Below are 18105 nucleotides of genomic sequence, written 5' to 3'. Positions count from 1 at the left end.
GGCCACTAAAGCTTTCAGAATATCAAGTTTCTTGAAAATATTCCCTGCATGAAACCCAGTTGTGGAAACATCTTGGGTTTTTTCTTTTTTTTTTTTTTTGTTCTGCATAGTTTCAGAAGATCTGAGTTAGCCTTGAAAATAAACAGTGTGAAAATAAATAAGTAACTGTGACTTCCTTCATCCTTCAATCCTGTGAACCCTGCTACTCCTCCCTGAGAAGATAAGCCTGTCCTCGCCTCATCATTCAACTAATTAACAAAGTATGGAACCAAATTAAGCGTAACAGAGAAAATCACAGCAGTGAGCCACAGATAATATAAAAGTAAAACTTTCATTACCTACCCACAGAACAACACTCTTCTCTTCGTCCAGTAAACCTGGGTTAAGTCTCCACTAAAGCCGACAGTTCCCCATGAAATACAACACACAGAAACACACACACACACACCCACACACACCCAGGAGTATGGTTCAAAATTAGTAGAAAGTTGCTAGCACAGCAAATGGACAGCGAGGGAGTGAAGCAAACAGTGCGAGAACAAACTGGGGGAGGAACATGGCAACAGTGAATCCTCGCAGTTCAACAGCTGGACTGATTCTACATTGTTGTGTATCAACTTGTCCATCCATCCACATGTATACTCTTTATATTCCAGAATCAAAAAGGATCAGCTAAGAGCTCTGACAACTTTATTCAATCTGTAATTACATATGTTCATTTCTCAATTTGACTCTATTCATTGCAAAACATGTTTAATAAGCGGCATGTCTTTCTCAAACACTAAAATCTGGCTTTATACACACAAGCAGCATAAATTATTATTTCCTTTAAGGCTCAGTCCAGATTATTTTCAAATGCAGATCTAATCAGCATCAACTCTGATTAGATGCTGAACTTAGTGCAAGTTCAAGTTTCTGCTTGAACTTGCACTTCAAGCAGAAAAATGTCATATTACTTTCTGGAACGTGAATACATTCGTGGATTCGTGGACGTTTTCAAACTAAACATTTGAAAGCCAGTCACCCGCCTTAGCTGACTTTAGTTAAAACATTCTAAACTGAAAATGGTTATATCAGTTAAATATTACATCATCTTAGATTATTTGTTCTTCAGTTCAGTTGGATTTCTCACATTTTCCCTGCTGAACAACATTCACGTGTCTCTGAAGTGATGCTGGTTGTGTCAGTCTTCCAGGTCGGCTGTAACTTGTTAGTCTGCTCTCCATCCAATGAGGATGGAAGAAACTTTTAGAATTTTAAACCATGTCAACATCTCCATCATCATGTTGAATCGAGGCGGCATGGATGGTGTATACACCAAACTCTGATTCTACCATCTGAATGTCACAGGTACAATGATTAAAATTCAAACCAAAGTCTTTCCAATCTGTCCAATTGTAGTTTGAAGTTCCTGCTTACAGTAGTGCTGCCATGGTTGTGTACTTAGAGATGGTTTTGTGCATACCTTAGTTGTAACTATTTATTACTTATGTATTTATTTTATATTTAGTCATCACACTTATGTATAGATGTTTTATAAATGTTATATTGCTTATAGTTATATTTGTATTTACTTATATCTAACAAGTTGGATGGCTTGTCAGCAAATAAGCAACTTCCCCTTGGGGATCAATATAGAATATCCTATTCCGTTCTGACCAGGGGTTAGAAGATCTGTTGAATTGTTATTACCTGAACCATTTTTGTCCACACATCTGCAGCCCATTGCATAATTTCTGTTTCAGATTGCTCTCCGTTAACCTAAAAGATGGTTGTGTGTGATAAATTAGACCAGACCTTTTCTGGCTCCAACAACCATGTTGTTCAAGGTCACTACATTCCTCTTTCTACACAGCCAGACGCAAGGAGTTCCTGCAACCAAAAACTCCCCTGAGTTTTTGGTTGCATGGCTCACTGTTCATTCAGGTGTTTCACATTTGCCTCTTGTAGGAGCTAACCAAAACATTTCAAATGTTAATACGGCGAATTCCATATTTGTTTCCCTGATCTTACCAATTAAACTTCTCTAAAAATGTAATCTTGTAAACCAGTTACTGCAGCGAATTCTGGCGTTTGAGGTTCAACTGTTCAACTGGCAGAATGTACATCACATTGATGAGAAGGCCACCATGAAATTGGATAAGCACATTTATGTCCCTCAGAGACCAAACCCGGTGCTTTTAATTACAGCCTGCCCTTTGCTCCTCCAAGTCATTTTCGATGTGCAGTGTCCAAAGGAAATTTTGTTGAATATAATTTAAGTACTATATTAACTTCTGCATAGAATGTTATTTTATTGCTTAGTCCTCAGGACATTGTTAGAACAAACCAGTTCTTTATCAAACAAACACTAGGTTACTTCCAACTAACATTTTAGAAATTCATGTTTATGTTCTAACATTATCAGGATAACAGGACGTAGACTTGTCCTCTCTGTACAGAGACCCCAATCTGATGGCCTAGAAGTGCTTCATCTGTAAGCCTAAAGGCTGGAGACATTGTTAATTACTACATTTTACACCGTTTTTCATATCTTTTTGTACTGATCCAAGTCGAAATGAAAGACAATGTTCAAACTCATTAGCAATGTTTGCGGTGTTGCTCCGAGCTGTATTTCTCTGCTTGTAGATAGATGCTGATGGTTTAGCCAAGGCTCATTGTTTTGGGCTAATATTTACATATCTGTGTAAATGGATCCAATCCAGTAGTATCCCAGTCACTTTCATGCTAACATTTCTAGAGTTATGGGGCGTCTCTCAGTTATTTCTAGAGTTATGGGGCTGAAAATAACTCAAGCATACAGCAGAAATGTGAAGTAAGAGCACTAATAGACTCTCTTTCTGCTTCTACTAAAGAAAAATTAGGTCACTCTCTGGCCTACCAGAATTCCAGGCTGGCACTGTGAATGCAAAATATAAAATGCTACCAATCCAATAAGACATCTTGCTAAATTTTCTCATTGCTAAATATGCCACAGTCAAATCTTAGTGGTGTCATAACACAGAGGTGACTGGGAACAACAGGTCAATCACCAAGTTGTAGGAGGAATAAAATCAGAGAGTGGGCTGAGAGGATGTAGAGGTTGCCACCTCTCTACAAAGTCAATCCAAAGATCATGTCACCTTCACAGTATCTCAAGAAAATTGATCAGAGAGCTTCATAAAATGGTTTCTACAATGCCAATGCACTCCAGAGCAGTGGAGACATGTTCTCTGACAAATTCTGTCTCTGTCTGCGATTCTAATAAAGAATCTTGATTTGGCCGCTGCAAGACGAACAGCACACACCTTACTGAATCATGTCAAGTATAATGTTTGCTGGAAGGAGGATTATGACATAAGGTTGTTTGCCATGAGTTGGGCCTAGCCGTTTAGTTCAGGTAAAGAAAATCTTAAGGATTCGGGATACCCAGACATTCTGGACCCTTTCATTCTGGTGGAGAGACGGCAGACGGTCCCTTCAGTCTCAGCATTGAAACTCAAAAAGGTCCGTAAGGACATTGAGGAGTGGCTTTAGTGTGGAGGAATCTTCCTGGTCAGGACATAGCCCTGAGTTGAACATTTTATTAAAACACTTTTGGGAAGCATTCAACTGAAGATTGTGAGCCAGGCACTGTCATTCAAGAACAGTAACTGACCTCAATAATGACGTTCTGGTAGAATGGTCAGTTTACATAAACCTGCTACTAAGCCTCGCCTCCAGAATAGTTGCAATTGTTGGAACTTCATATAATATGGGTCAGAGCATATTCTAGTTTTAGTCTTGTGATTTTATATACGAGTAAAGACAGGTGACCCAAAGTTTTTAGTATTATAGAACCTTACAGAGAAAGTTCAAAGGAAAGCCGGCAACATCCACACATTAGGTCACTTTGTTTTCTAAAATCTTGATTTAGAAAGGTTTTAGAAAGTCCGCTGTTCAGCTCCTAAGTGACCTGCATGTTTCTCTGACCAAGTCCCAAGCACATATTGCTGACAATTACACAGTTCTATGCTAGCTGCCTCTCAGCTACAGCTGAAAAAAACTGTGCAAAGTTGAAATAAATGTGAAAAGGGGGGCTAAAGAATTCTCTTACTGTCTTCTCCAGGGCAGGGCATGCCTGGCTGCTCTGGAGCGCTGGGGAAAACTGGAAGAGACAAAAAGAGTTTCAGAGGTTACACTCCAAACAAAAACATTACTGATTTACTCTGCGCTCAGGTTCTAAAAAGCAAGAGTGAGTTATAAGTAATGGCAGCGACAAATGTAAAAATGTAAACTTTAGTTACAGACCAGGATAAAATTTATTGATACTTGTATAGTTCTTAAAAACAATACAGATTTTTTTTTCCTGGAAAGTGATACAAGAAATTAGACTTTGATTGAAAGGCTAAAGTTGCCAAAAAAGTAGACTTCAAAAACTGGAAGACTCACATCTAAACATGTCGCATACGACATGATTAGATTCACCCAGTGTGTAAGGTGTGGAAGGCCTTAAGTGCCACAGATTAATCAACTAAAGTGTCATAAAATACATATTTATACAAATGAACATTTCAATAATCAGTTGTTATTTTTACACTTTCGGTAAATAGTAATTATTTCACTATTATTCTATTTCATAGCAACATGCTAGAGACAGTAAAAAGCTGGTCTAAAGTGTTTGGCTGTTATCTACTGAGGATCAGGTTGAACAACAACCTTTAGAGTTTGATTATTAACAAAATAAAAAAAGAAGGGGTGGAGTTCACAAATTTAATACAAATAGGCCTTTGGGCACCAGTAGAAGGTAAAGATCATTTCAGCAAATGAGAAATCTACTTTTTTTTAATGGTTAGAGAATGCTGTCACTGTTTGAGGTGCCACTTAAACTAAAGAATTTGTTTTTATTAATAATTTAATCAATGATGAATTATTATAATCAGTAATAACTGCATAAGCCAAATAGCAATGTAAATTCTGATTCCCAATAATTGAATGAAATGAATTTTAATCCAATGAACCATTTATTGACAATAAATGGTTAATGACAATAAATATATCGATTATTTGTTTACATCCCCAGTCTGGATTACATGGTTAGAAACAAGACACGGTTTTTTAGCAACAGATGTTTTGAAATTATGATTTAATGATAATTTGCCTCCAGATCTTTATTATGCTCCAAGACAAAATGCCTAATGTCCAGTTTGAAAACAGCTGAGGAAGGAACTCACCATGCAGCAGCAGTCCAGATCTCTTGCTTCTGCTGTAAATCCTAAAAGCCTCCTCCAGTTCCATCTGAGAGGAAATAGTGCAAGGGTCTCCTGCAGACACAAACAGGTCACATTTGAAGGAAAAATGGGGTGCCTGTACCATCCTAACTGTGAAATATGGGGGTGGCAGCATCATGTTGTGGTGTTGTTTTGCTGTAGGAGGAACTGGTACAATTCATAATCATGAGGAAAGAACATTATGTTGAAATATTTAAGCAGCATCTAATGATGTCAGCCAGGAAGTAAAAGCTTGTGCACAGATTGGTCTTCCAAATGGACAAAACCCAGAAGCATACAGTCAAAGTGGTTACAAAGTGGCTACAGGACAACAAAGTCAGAGTTTTGTGTGGCCATCACACAAAGTCCTGAGCTCAGTCTTATGGAGAAGTTGTGTGAAAATCTGAAAAGGTTTTGTGGTTGGCTTTGCCTTTACTGTGCAGGTGACAATCATAGTAAGAAATTGTCTTTTAAAGGATAAGGCTCAGTAAAGGGACGGTGTTGGGAAGCTTTTGGGCTATGTGTGGTTTCCTTCATTACCCGCAGATATCCACCGGAGGAAGCCAGGGAGCTGCTGCTCCACTGGAGGGTGGATCTGGTGCATGATCAGAAGCACCTGAAATCGATCAGCCTCATCTGCCAGAGTATAAGAGGAGCCAGCTGCCAGTCCTCTGGTACATGAGTGGTTACCTTCAGTGGTACCTCAATCCACCTGTGTCCAGTGCTCTCTGTGTCTCCATGAGTTTTCAATGACCATACACTTACTTGTTGTGGTTTCCTTTAGAGTTTCTCAGCAGCTCCCTGGATAAAGCTGCTTGTGCCGCCTGGTTCCTCCTCGTATCTTCAAGACTCTCTGTGAAGAATTCTGGTTTCATTCCCATGACTGGCAGTACTCCACTCTTCTTACTCTATGTCAGCTCTGCGAAACCTGTCTGCCCTCCAACGATTCTTTCATCCAGCAGCTCCTATCAGATCACTCCAAGAACCCTCCGCTGCCCACACGAGCAATCCTGTGTGAGGACACTCCACTTACCTCCCCCTGGTAGACCACCTTTATCTCATCTGTAAGATCTCCATTCATAATTACTTTCAACTTCACCCTTCAAATTATTCATCTTCTCACCGCTCCATTTCCATTGTTCCCATTCACTCCCGTTTCCAGAACTCCAGACAAAGATGCACATTTCATTATTCACTTTGTTCAAAAACCTTTTGCATGTGGGCCAAAAGCATACCCAAAAGCATGACAGACAAGGGTTTCACTGACCCATTCCTTTACCATAAAGGATAATTCTTCCACCTTAGGGTACGCTGAAGAATCCTGAGGGATGGTCAGAGAAGAATACACAAACTCAAAGTTCCTCTTGGGAAAATGAGGTGTAACTTGGTCCACACAAATCCAGAATCTAATCCAGATCTAAACTCCAGAATCCAAGTACTAAGTACAAAATCCAGAATCCAGAATCCAAACGGCTAGTCAGACAGAGAGCAGGAGTCATGCACCACAAAGCAATCCAAATAGACATACAACTAACAGACTCTAAGGAGCCACAACTTAGGCGGGATCAAAAACAGTCCCTAATCTTCCAAAGGCAGGCAGAGAACAGTTGGCTTGAAAGCTGAGTCAGGGCTGCAGATGATCTGGCAAAGGACTGGAGAGAACCTGAGAGCTTTATGGGCAGCAAAACAGGGGCATGCAATTGAGGTAATCAGGCAGAGAGTAACTGGTGCATTCAGAGTAGGCTGGGATAGCAGATGACAGATCAAACTGTGACACACAATAAAGATGAATACTTAGCAAATACTTAAAACTTGCTAAGTATTAATAGCAAGTTTTAGATTAAGAGGTATAGTTGGGATAAAACTGGTACTAAGACTTGCATCTCAGACCAGGAGTCCAAGTCAAGACTCAAGTCTGTAGGGCACAAATCCAAGTTGAGTCTGAAGTCTTATTTTTGTGATGAGTCAACAAGTCTTCTTAATTCTACAGATGCAAGACACAAAATAATTTCCAAGTGCACTGTGATGGTGATGACTTGTGAAATGGCCAGTCCAGGAAGCCCAGGAAGAGGACTTCAGTTTGCAGAAGTACTCAGAAGAGAATATACAAACTCAGCAGAAGTCAAACACATATATGGTATCTGACCATATAGCTCATTCACCTTCATCATCGATCCACTTGAGTGTGATGGGCTGTTGCTTAGCAACGCTGCACATTGTTCTCACTTCCTCACACAGCTCCACGAAGCTTACCGTGGCAGCCAAGTCAGTGATCAACATCAACCTGAAACCACACAAACAGAAGATGTCAAGAACAGGTTTTTACTTTAAACACTGGATCTTAACGTAAGAATTCTAACCAAAGGGTAAATTCCTTCATTATTACTGAATGCAGACAAAACTTCACCTTGATAATGTGCAACACAACAAAGAAGCCAGATGTTTCAGCTGCTCCCTCAAGGCATTTACATGGCAAGGACACACAAACAGGTTTACAGAGAAAATGACTATGTATTCATAAAGGCCCACTCGTTACAATGTCTTGTTTATCATTTTTATAAAGCATGTAAACAAATACAGCAAAAATAACACATCAGGATCCAGTGCTGCATGCTATAAACTATGGTGGCTCTCACAGTCTCATGATCGACGGCAATCACTTAAACCTTTGGTGAAATCAAATCGAAGACGTACAAGAGTAGAACTTGGCTATGTTCTGGCTAATGCAGTGAAAGTAAGAGTATTTCTCCATTAAAGAGCAATGGAGGGTCATGTGGTCTAATAACTATATGCTCCCAACAAGATCCAGAGAAACTCCTCCATGCATTTATCTTTAGTCTCATTGATTACTGCAACTGTGTTTTCACAGGTCTGCCTAAAAAGAAAAATAATCAGACAGCTACAGCTGATGCAGAACGCTGCTTATCTCGTTCTCACTAAAACCAGGAATATAGAGCACATCATGCCAATTCCAAATCCCCTACACTGGCTCCCTGTAGCTCAGAGAACAGATTTTAAAATACTGTTGTTAGTTTATAAATCGGTGAAAGACTTAGCACCAAAATACATTAAAGAGCTGCTGTTGTATCAACCTTCCAGACCTTTCAGGTGACGACATTTAGCTTCTATATGCCACATATCTGGAACAAACTGTCAGAAAACAAAACAGGTCAAACACTGAGTTGGCTCCTTACCCTATAGACATAAACTTGATTGATTGAGTGATGAGTCCAGACCAACTCTCTTCCAGAGGGATGTTCCAGGATGACAATGCCAGGACTCACTGGGCTCTGATTGTGACCGAGAGGTTCAAGGAGCATGACATGATTTTTACTCATGTATCGCTCTCCACAGAGTCCAGAATCTTTTTTATATGGGCATCCATCATTTACACTGAAAGCCATGGTGATCTGCAATCTATAATACTGAACTTTTTGGAGCATGGTCTGACTATATTACAGGTGAGATGCTGACTACTAACAATGTTTCCTCACAATCCCACTCAAAGAAAAAGTTAGCTGAACTAGTACATAGGATGATATTTATTCTTCGAAACCACTAGATGGAGCTTATGTACACACACACCACATGTCTGAGAACAAATATGTCACTTTTCCAGTTTACGAATCAATGACCAAGACTTTACCCTCTCTTAAACACTGAGGCTATAAAATGAGCACAATGGTGAACTCAAAGGTCATAAACAATGCGTTTACCATCTCTGTAGTTTGAATTTCATCTCAGTTGTGGCCTTCATGTACCCTTATCAGCTAAGGACTTTTCTAAATAAGGGTGCACATGTTCAGTTTCAACATCCACACTCAGAGTTCTGTTGGGGACTGACTGTGGATTGTTCTGCAGCCTGTATTGACATTCAACAATGCAGCTGATCAGTACCAACGTCCACCTGGAGACAGGGCCAAACACACACCCGACAGTGTGTTCTAGAGTGGAATCTGTCTGAGTTGCAGCGAGTGGTCTCCCGAGTGTGTCAGACAGCTTTCTGGGTGTGTTTATAGCAAATATCAGTTGGACTCTGACAAGGTGGAGCAGAAACAGCGTGCCTCTCTGCAGGCATTGCTCCACACTGTTTAATACCCACCTGAGTGAATGTAGAGCGCCATCAAGCAAGTAAACGCCACACTCTGGCTTAAAGGTATAACTGCAGAGATCAACTAAAGGTGCTTCATTACTGATCCGGCAAATGTTTCTTAATTCGTTCAGATACAGAGCGCCTCAACTCACTGGAATTATTAAGATGTCGCCATAAACAAAGCTTATCGTACCGAGCTAATCAAGTCAGATATGTTCTTGTTTCTAATATAATACTCAGCTCAAATGAAAACATTCATCTTTGGTTAAAACACAAATGAATAAAGATGAGAGTATTTTATTATTACACCCTCAACAATAGTCAGAGCAGAAGAGACCCATTTACATTGCGTATACCAAATGAATCACACATTTGTAACACCGAGTAACGCTATCATCAGTGCTCACCATGGCAACACTCGCTACTCCGGCTCCAGACTGGCCAAAGGAGGCCAGGACTGAGACGGTGGAGAACTATGCAAATTTATGCAAAAATTCAAAATTCCCACAGAAACATAAGGATAGAACTAAAAACAACTCATTTAGACAGTTCATCAGCAAAAATAAAATTGACTTAGGAGTTGGTCACACGTTAAGGATTTCAGTGATAAGTTGATTTGTTAACACCTAATTTGTTTACGCTGTTGTTTTAATAAAGATCACATTGTTTGGGGCACAGTCAGTGAAACTGGAGCTGTGGACTCTTACGTTTAAAACAGTTGGAAATATAGACAAAAAGTTTTTTGGGTTTTTTTTCCAACCATATAGAAGCACCTGGGTGGCTTTTCCAGGGTCTTCTCTTTTCTATTTTTTTTTAATTCAATTGTAGAATATTATGTTTAGGTTTAAATTTTATGTAAGACATTGGTTAATAACAAATGAGTCATTTTGTCTCATACCTACTGTCGTTGACTGTTGTTCTCTCAGTAATATTGCTTGATCAAGCCTTTTCTAAAATTTCACAAAAAAAAAAAGTAATAAAAGTATTTACAGATACTGGGCTGGATCTGTATTGGTAACAGCCAATAGTCTAGGCTGCGATATCAATATCACACTAGGAAACCCCTAATATCTAATTATATCTATTTATATTTTACATTACTTACACATTTAAAGTGTAATAACAGCCTGAGCAGTAACAGTTCAGACAGATACAACTTGTCAAACTTCCTAGAGTCTAGCGCGTTCTCTCTTTTCTGTCATCCCCTCTGCAGCTCCTCTGTGCCTCTGCTTCAGATGCTCATCCATCACACTTGTGCTGCTGCTGGAAACCAACGTTTTTCAGGGTAAAAACCGCCTCCCTCCTCATTCGTTGCCCCCCCGTCTTGAAGCAGTCCCATAGTTGCATTCTTCAGGGCTCTTGTTCCACAGTGCAGCAGACAGACTCGTCTACGTGTTTTTAAAATGTTGTCTTGATGAAGACCAACAGCAACAATGACTGAAGCCTGGAGATATTTGTAAAGAAGTAAACGTTCTGTATTAAAGAAAAAAATACATCGCCTTCCTACTTCCTGCCAGCATTGATGGGACTCTATGCAATCTGTTTGATTTTTTTTCCTCCCAAACTCCACTTTTTTCATTCTAACCACACAGGCCTGCCATGTAGAATATGAATGTGTTTCATGTTTATGTCCATCTACAGGACAACAAGGGACTGGAAGTTCCAGTCCTTCAACATTAAGGGTTTTTTGGGGGGGTTAATGTTTAATAATTATATAACAACATTTAATTCTCCCTCTTTTTAAGGGAAGGTTAACCTTCACACAAACTTACTTTTTATTCAATGTTTATTTGATAGGGACAGATGAAGATAATCTGAATTTTATAACCACGGCTAATTCACAACAGCTGCAAAATAAAAGGTTAAGATCAACAATAAATACAATAAAATGATCAGAAGTTCAGTTCAGTTATTAAAGTGCATGTAATTGGGGTTGTACATATATTGGAATCTTTACCTTTATCTCACAATCTGAGGTAATTAAGATGACACACCCACAGCAGAGGGGAGCGTAGATAGATACAACGCCTGCGTAGCCTGAAGCCTGATAACACAGATCACTTCCTGCTCCATCAACAGTAACCAGGAAGCCTTTGGTCCAAGTCAGCACCCTAAGCCACAGCTGCTGAAATAAGACACTGTAGGTGAGATTTTAGGTTGAGCTCTCAACCAGACAGGCTCACAGGACACATGATGGCATTCTAATGAATTCCTTATGGAATCCCCAGGGGGCCCCCCTATCTCCCTATAAGATGGAGAAAGGGTGGCTGTGCCTATCTCCGTCTTACCCTGGACAGATTGCCATTCCATCACAGGGCAACACCACCAAATAACCTAACAGTCTTGTTTTTGGACTGTGGGAGGAAGCTGGAGTACCAGGAGAGAAACAACGCATGCATGGCCTACTCCCTGGGGAGGGACTCAAACCTATAGGACCTTCCAGCTGCAAGGCAACAAAGCCACTGTGCATCCCAGTTTGTAACCAATGTAATTAATTCATATGACTATGAATTAGTCATATGAAAAACTTGTTTATATAATAAAATATAAACAAGTTTTTTATTTAATTTAATTCCACTCAGTAATAATCCAGTTTCATCGAGTCAAAGAGCTAGCTTTGACCGCAGTGGAAACAACCAACTGTCCTTCAACAGGAAGCAACCTGCAGCTATTTAGCTTCACTGGATCCTTTAATGCAATGTATGCTAACGTGATTTAACCCATAGTTTTAAGTGACTGACAACATATTTTTCCCAATGAAGTCATTTCTAGAGTTTTGTAGTGAGAAACAGCACAGCTCAGATCCTGGATGATCCGCTATGGAGGCTCATCATGTCAGCACATAACAAACTCTGCATGTGAACAAGTACTTAGTTAAGGATACTTAGTAATACTGTACATAAGAACATGTTAGCTAAAAACAGCCCTTTTATTAATGGTAAAAATAGACTTGCATATAAGAAGATGAAGCTGTTTAACACACATTACCAGACAGCTAAGCTAACTTTGGTTATTCTAAACAACTTGAGCGATCCAAATTTTTTTTGGATTTGCTTGAAAAATGCAGCGCACATACTCTACAGATATCATAGGTGCCAAAACACTGACTGTAGACTTCTAAGCAGACACTTCGGTCCACAGGCTGCATATAATGTAAAAGCTATTTAAGGATCAGCAAACGTGTAGTTTATTCCAAGTACACATACCTATATTTTCATTACCTGATTAATTTTTTTTTTTTACTTGATCATTTTTATGTTCTGATTTTATGGACTGGCGCTATATTCCTTTGTTGTTTAAAGGATTGTTTTTAACATGATTTCCTGGGTCGCTGTTTGTTGCCTTGCTACTTGCTACTTCTGTGCTAGCCACTGAAGCAGAGTATCAGTCAAGCAGACAGTAAGCATCTCGTCAGATTCATAACTTCATCCATGTTTTCTACTCACAAGCGCCCTAAGTCAATGTTAGCCTAATGTGTGACAAATACTGCTTCTCACTAAATATTTGCTGTTCTAGTTTTTGCAGCAATATTCTCTGTAGAAAACAGTAAATTCTAGGAAAACTTCACGCAGAGAGAATAATCCAGGAAGTGGAACAATGTGGCTAATACTCTGGCCAAGATGAGATTCATCTGGACATGAGTCACAAAGGAAGGGGTCAGTGTGTTCAGCATGAATCAAAAAGGAGGATTATAGGAAACCGATGGAATTAACTTCAGCATTATTGGGCGACATCACCTACAGCCCCTACACACACACCAACATGCACGCCCACACACACACCCCCCTACGCACACACACAGCCTTGTGCTTCTATACAAACTGTGGACTTTATATTGACCTCTATTCATTTTAATAACTGTATTTATGCCTAATCCAGGCATTTTCTATAACCCTCACCATTACTAGTCTATCCCTAACCCTATACTTAATCAAAACGTTATTCACATTATACCTCTAAACCTCACTAGTAGAGCGCAGTAGAACTGCAAAAGAAGAGAGGACCGGGAAAAGGTCACTTTCCACAAATGTCCACCCTTTTGTTGGAAAATATTGTGAAAGTGGTCCTCTAGTAGTATATACAACTGTACACACACACAGGTCTGATCAGCTGAGTTGTGACTGAATTTACTATAAGTATGCATTAGCTGCTACTTTAAAGGCAGAAACTGCTGGACGTTTCTGGACGTCCACTGAGTAACACAAACATTCCAGGCTGCACCATCAGGTGGAGGTTATGTCTGAATCACAAACACAACAGCATTTTTAAATAAAGAACATTCTGCGGAGGTCTTAAAAGTCCTCTTTACACAGACGTCCTCCATGCCAGTGATTCACAAACTTTCCAGCTGCTGACCCGCAAAATAAAGATGTAAGAGGTCCGTGAGCCCGACTCTGGGTGTGGCATTCAAGAGTTTTTACTGAAAAACCGTACAATGGCAACACAACAGCAAATATACCATAGCGTTGCTTTTATTTGTTCAACTTTTTCTTTTGCACCATTTACAAGGTACATATAAGTTGTGTTGCTGTTAAACACACAATTTTACAGAAGAAACTGACAAAGCAAACATTAATAAAACATAAGCTACATATCGAACAGTACGATGCAGTTATTTAAAACTGTTGAAGAACATGCAATATTTGGAAACATGTAACCTGATAAAAACTTATGCATGCACATGTACTATGCTGGGACAAACCAAATCCCACCAACCCCCTTTCGGGGATGAATAAAGTATCTCATCTTATATTAATATCTGATTGACTTATTAATTAGAATTCTTGTGTAAAAACACAAAACGCAAACAAGTCCGTAGACTCTTTGCCCCAATCTTGATTGTCGTTCAAATTGAGGATTGTTCCCACACCATGACATTAATCAGTCCACCAGCTCTCTGTACTGAGCCTCTTGCCCATCTCTGAAACAGACAACAACTGCAGAGTATTTCTGTAAATGACAGAAGTTGGACTTGTGCTGGAAGTCTGAAGTGCACAGAGTGAAAAGGAATGGTGAGAGTACAGCGCCCTGTGGCGCTCCTGTGCAACTGACAATTTAGGGCAACAGTTACTTGATTCTGCTATAAAATTATTCCACGTAGTTGAAAAACACAATTATACTGTCCCTTTAAGATAAATGTCAGAGTAAACAGCACCAAAATGATCAGAATCACAAAACAGTCATTTTCTGTGATTCTGAGTCTTTAGACCTAAACCTGATTTAGGTCTAAAGACTCGGCCAGCCTCATCAGTGTGATTAATGATGTTTACATCAATAGTTTAACGATATTGGAATTAAGAGTGCACACATTGCAATTTTCTGGCCAATCACCAATCTCTTTTAAAAAGTGGCTGATTTTCAGACCTTTCGCACGTAGATAAAATCGGAGGATAAGATTGGTTTCACATCCATCGGCCAATCTCCCGATATAAAGGAAATCCGGGCTGATCTATTGGTTCACCCATAATTTGAAAGGAATAAGTATATTAACATTTAATAGTATAACTTAAGGTATTATATGAAAAAGTGAATTAGATTTAATCACCGTCATATTTTTTCAAAACTCAGTATCCTGGATTTTTCCAACTTTATGTCACAACTTCTTTAAATTGATTTTTAAATGTTTAAATGGACTTGCACCTAAACCGTTAAGCGATTGTATACAGAAATTGCAGTAGATCAACAAGAGCGGCTTTACATGGCAACTTCACCGTTCCCCTCCCGTAGAACCACTTTTGCCTGAAGTACTCTCACCGTGAGAGGATCCGAAGTTTGGAACGCACTCCCTGTCAATTTAAAATCTTTAACCAGTTTCAGTATGTTCAAAAAAAACAAACAAAACTCTGGCTATTTCAAAAACAGAAATGTAACCATATTTAAATGTTTCTTTTTTTATTGCCACGTTTTTACATTTTCTTGCTTTATATTTATGATTTTGCATATGTTGTCAACACCATGTTTCATTATTTTAAATTTCTAATACAATTTGACTTCTTAATAGTTTTTAGATATATTGTTCAGAAAAGCCCATCCAGGGACAAGAGCTACAAATTAGCTCACGCTACAAGCACCATGATACAAGCATGGAATTGCTGTTTTATTCAGTTTGCCAATGTAAATGTGCGTCTGTCCCTATCAAATAAACCTAATTGAGTTTAATTGAATTATGCAGGCACATTTAGACCAGCGGTGATCGATAGTGCCAAAAAATGATATCACAATAAATATTTTTTAAAAACCTCAATATCACAGATGATATTCCAAATTTTCTTGTTTCTTCTTTACTTTGATTTGGCCAGACAAAGTCACTAGAGTTAAAGAATATATTCATATACAAACGCAAAATCACACAATATGCTTAGTGCATCAAAGAAAATACAAAACAAATAAATAAATAAAACTGTATACTAACTTTGGCCAACAAACAACAATCTGAAATCGGTTCAGTGTAAAAAAAAATAATTAAATCCGCAACTGAAGCAGACTGCTGTCGTTCAACAGAACATCAGTTCTACATGATGTTAGAAAAAGTTTCTCCCTCGCGTTTTTTTAAGAACTCAAACGTTACATGCAAAACTAAGAATCTTGTTTTAATATAAAAGGCAATCTTTCTTTTTAAAAAGGCTCAACAATTTAAAAAAAAAAACATGCTAAACAACAAAACCCAAGCTTTGCAAAAGCTTGAGCTCACTTCTTAATGATCTGGAACTTTGCGCATTTTTTATTTCTACCACTCGTCACAAACATCTAACGAGAGGTCAATGTTTTGGCGTTTAGCTTTCTAACCAACTGCACTGTAGGCAGATATGTAGATGCGACAGGGATGCGATGAGGACGAGTTGTTGAAGTTCGAACCTCGAAGCAGAGGGACTTCAGGAATACAGTGACTGTCTTCTAAGAACAGAAAAAAATGAGTTTCTTTTACAACAGGTTTAAAGAAAGCAGGTTGTTAAGTGTCAAACAGTACACACACACACTGGTCCATAGGGAGACACGCTGGTGGGACCTCAGGTGTGTTTTCTTCATTAACACTTTTGCGTCCTGAGCAACAATAAGCAGCACTCCATTCTTACACAGACATAAGAGTCACTCTGCTAGACCAAAATCAGAATCCAAGAGAACAGAGCCCCTCCGAGGCTGATCGGTTTCGCTCCCTTTAATAACATTTACAGAGTGCTTTCATTCACATGAATGAAAGCAGGTAGATGCTTACATGAAGATGCTTTATCGGCATCTACCTGCTGCATAAAGCAGTAGATTTATCTACTAGTGTTTATTATGGTTCAAGAATTGAATATAATGACATGAGCCTATCTCCAATGTCATTCCTTGTTCCTGTTCAGGGGAAGAGAGTTTGGAGATGGAATTTGTGATTTACCAGAAGATGAGGGGAATTCATGAGTAAATAAACCAGGTTGTCAGCTTGTGTTTTCAGGCAACTTGTGTTCCAAAGATCTACTGATGTGATACTAGAGCACTTGACACTGAGTGACGTCCATCCATACCTGGAAATAATTTAGAGCTGAGTTTTCAGGAATTAACTGTCAGCAAAAACAATGGAAGATAAATGTATTTTTATTTAAAGGTAGACTACTACTGCCTGTCACTGTTTCTAGAGGAGAAAAAATGTATTTCAGTAACAGAAAGAATAAGAGAACTATTGCAAGTCATTCATCGAAAGATTATTTGTTTGAATGTTGCCTGGAATAACTACAATAAAGAATAATGTTTTGGAGTGGCCCATTCAGAGTACTGACTTAAATTTGATACAGAATCTGTAGTAAAAAAAAGTATTTTTTCTTAGAGATCAATAAAGAATTTTTGAATTTAGGAGTATTTTTGAATTTAAGGAAGCTAAAGATTAGGGTCATGGCCAGGAGGCTTTAAGTGCAAACTCTCCCTAAAGATCAGCGGTAATTAAAAAAAAAAGAAAGATGTGGAACCATGCTAAACCGTCAGCAATTGTGTTGCTGACGGTAAAGAGGGGTTTGCTAGTAAAGAGAGGTTTTTTGGTTATTGAGAAGGGGTATGAATAGATTTTGACATGCCTTTTTTATGTAAATAAACAATGACATGTCCTGTACATTGTCTCATCTTTAGGAAGTTTCCATGGGTCATTTTCTACCAGAAGCAATCTTCTTGACTGAATTAAAAAATAACTTTGAATCTAAAGGTGTGTTCACCTTTATGCTTTATGTATGCCTCAACTGCATGAGAAGAAACTTCTGGGCCCTCTTCCACCAGCCAAAATGAACACCGATGCAGGAGAACATTTCTTTGCCTCGTGTTGAACATTTTCTGATTATAAAATTGCGTCACACTCAACTTCATCCGATCTTCATGGTTTAAACCAAAAAGCCTTGGCATAATGGTCCGTGAACACGCCTCAGGAAAACAAATACACCTCAGTTATTACCTTCTGACATACATTCTAAATAAAGAATTGCGAGTTTCAGACATTTGTGCAACCATTCTCCAAGCTGGAACTAGTTTTCCTCCGTACAGCTGAGAGTCTCGTCGGCAAGGTGTGCGGCGGAAGAACTCTGAGCGCGAGCCAAGATGACGAGGGTACAGTTTGACCCACAACACAATCTCGCTGTTTCCCCTCGTCACCTCGGCTCGGATAAATAATGGCAGCTTTCCGGGGTGCATCCCACGGAGAATCACTCACCCACGGTAGTGAGCTTTAACTTTCACCCACTCGGAGTTCAGGTCCATGATGGATCCGTTTGACGCCAGCATATGCATCGTTAAGAGTTTTGGTTCAAACTCCCAAGCAGCCCA

At 39.1% G+C, this 18105-nt stretch overlaps 2 protein-coding genes across 4 annotated transcripts in view; both read right to left on the bottom strand.

Annotated features, from left to right (window-relative positions):
• prkcz (protein kinase C, zeta) overlaps nucleotides 1–18084 on the bottom strand; it is a 106731-nt gene extending 88647 nt beyond the window's left edge. For all 3 annotated transcript variants that reach the window (XM_032564622.1, XM_032564623.1, XM_032564624.1), the window contains exons 1-4: nucleotides 17993–18084; nucleotides 7391–7512; nucleotides 5193–5282; nucleotides 4076–4126 (exon numbers count right to left, since the gene is read on the bottom strand). In XM_032564622.1, the coding sequence (XP_032420513.1) occupies nucleotides 4076–4126; nucleotides 5193–5282; nucleotides 7391–7512; nucleotides 17993–18069 (340 nt within the window). In that variant the 5' untranslated portion in view covers nucleotides 18070–18084. The remainder of the gene's footprint in view (nucleotides 1–4075; nucleotides 4127–5192; nucleotides 5283–7390; nucleotides 7513–17992) is intronic.
• LOC116721371 (tumor necrosis factor receptor superfamily member 14-like) overlaps nucleotides 1–18105 on the bottom strand; it is a 1133408-nt gene that overhangs the window by 729782 nt on the left and 385521 nt on the right. The window lies entirely within an intron of this gene.

The sequence above is a fragment of the Xiphophorus hellerii genome, chromosome 1 (genome assembly GCF_003331165.1).
Source record: "Xiphophorus hellerii strain 12219 chromosome 1, Xiphophorus_hellerii-4.1, whole genome shotgun sequence".
NCBI lineage: Eukaryota > Metazoa > Chordata > Actinopteri > Cyprinodontiformes > Poeciliidae > Xiphophorus > Xiphophorus hellerii.
The sequence above is the reverse complement of the archived record's forward strand: the minus strand, read 5'-3'. Positions and strand labels throughout refer to the sequence as shown.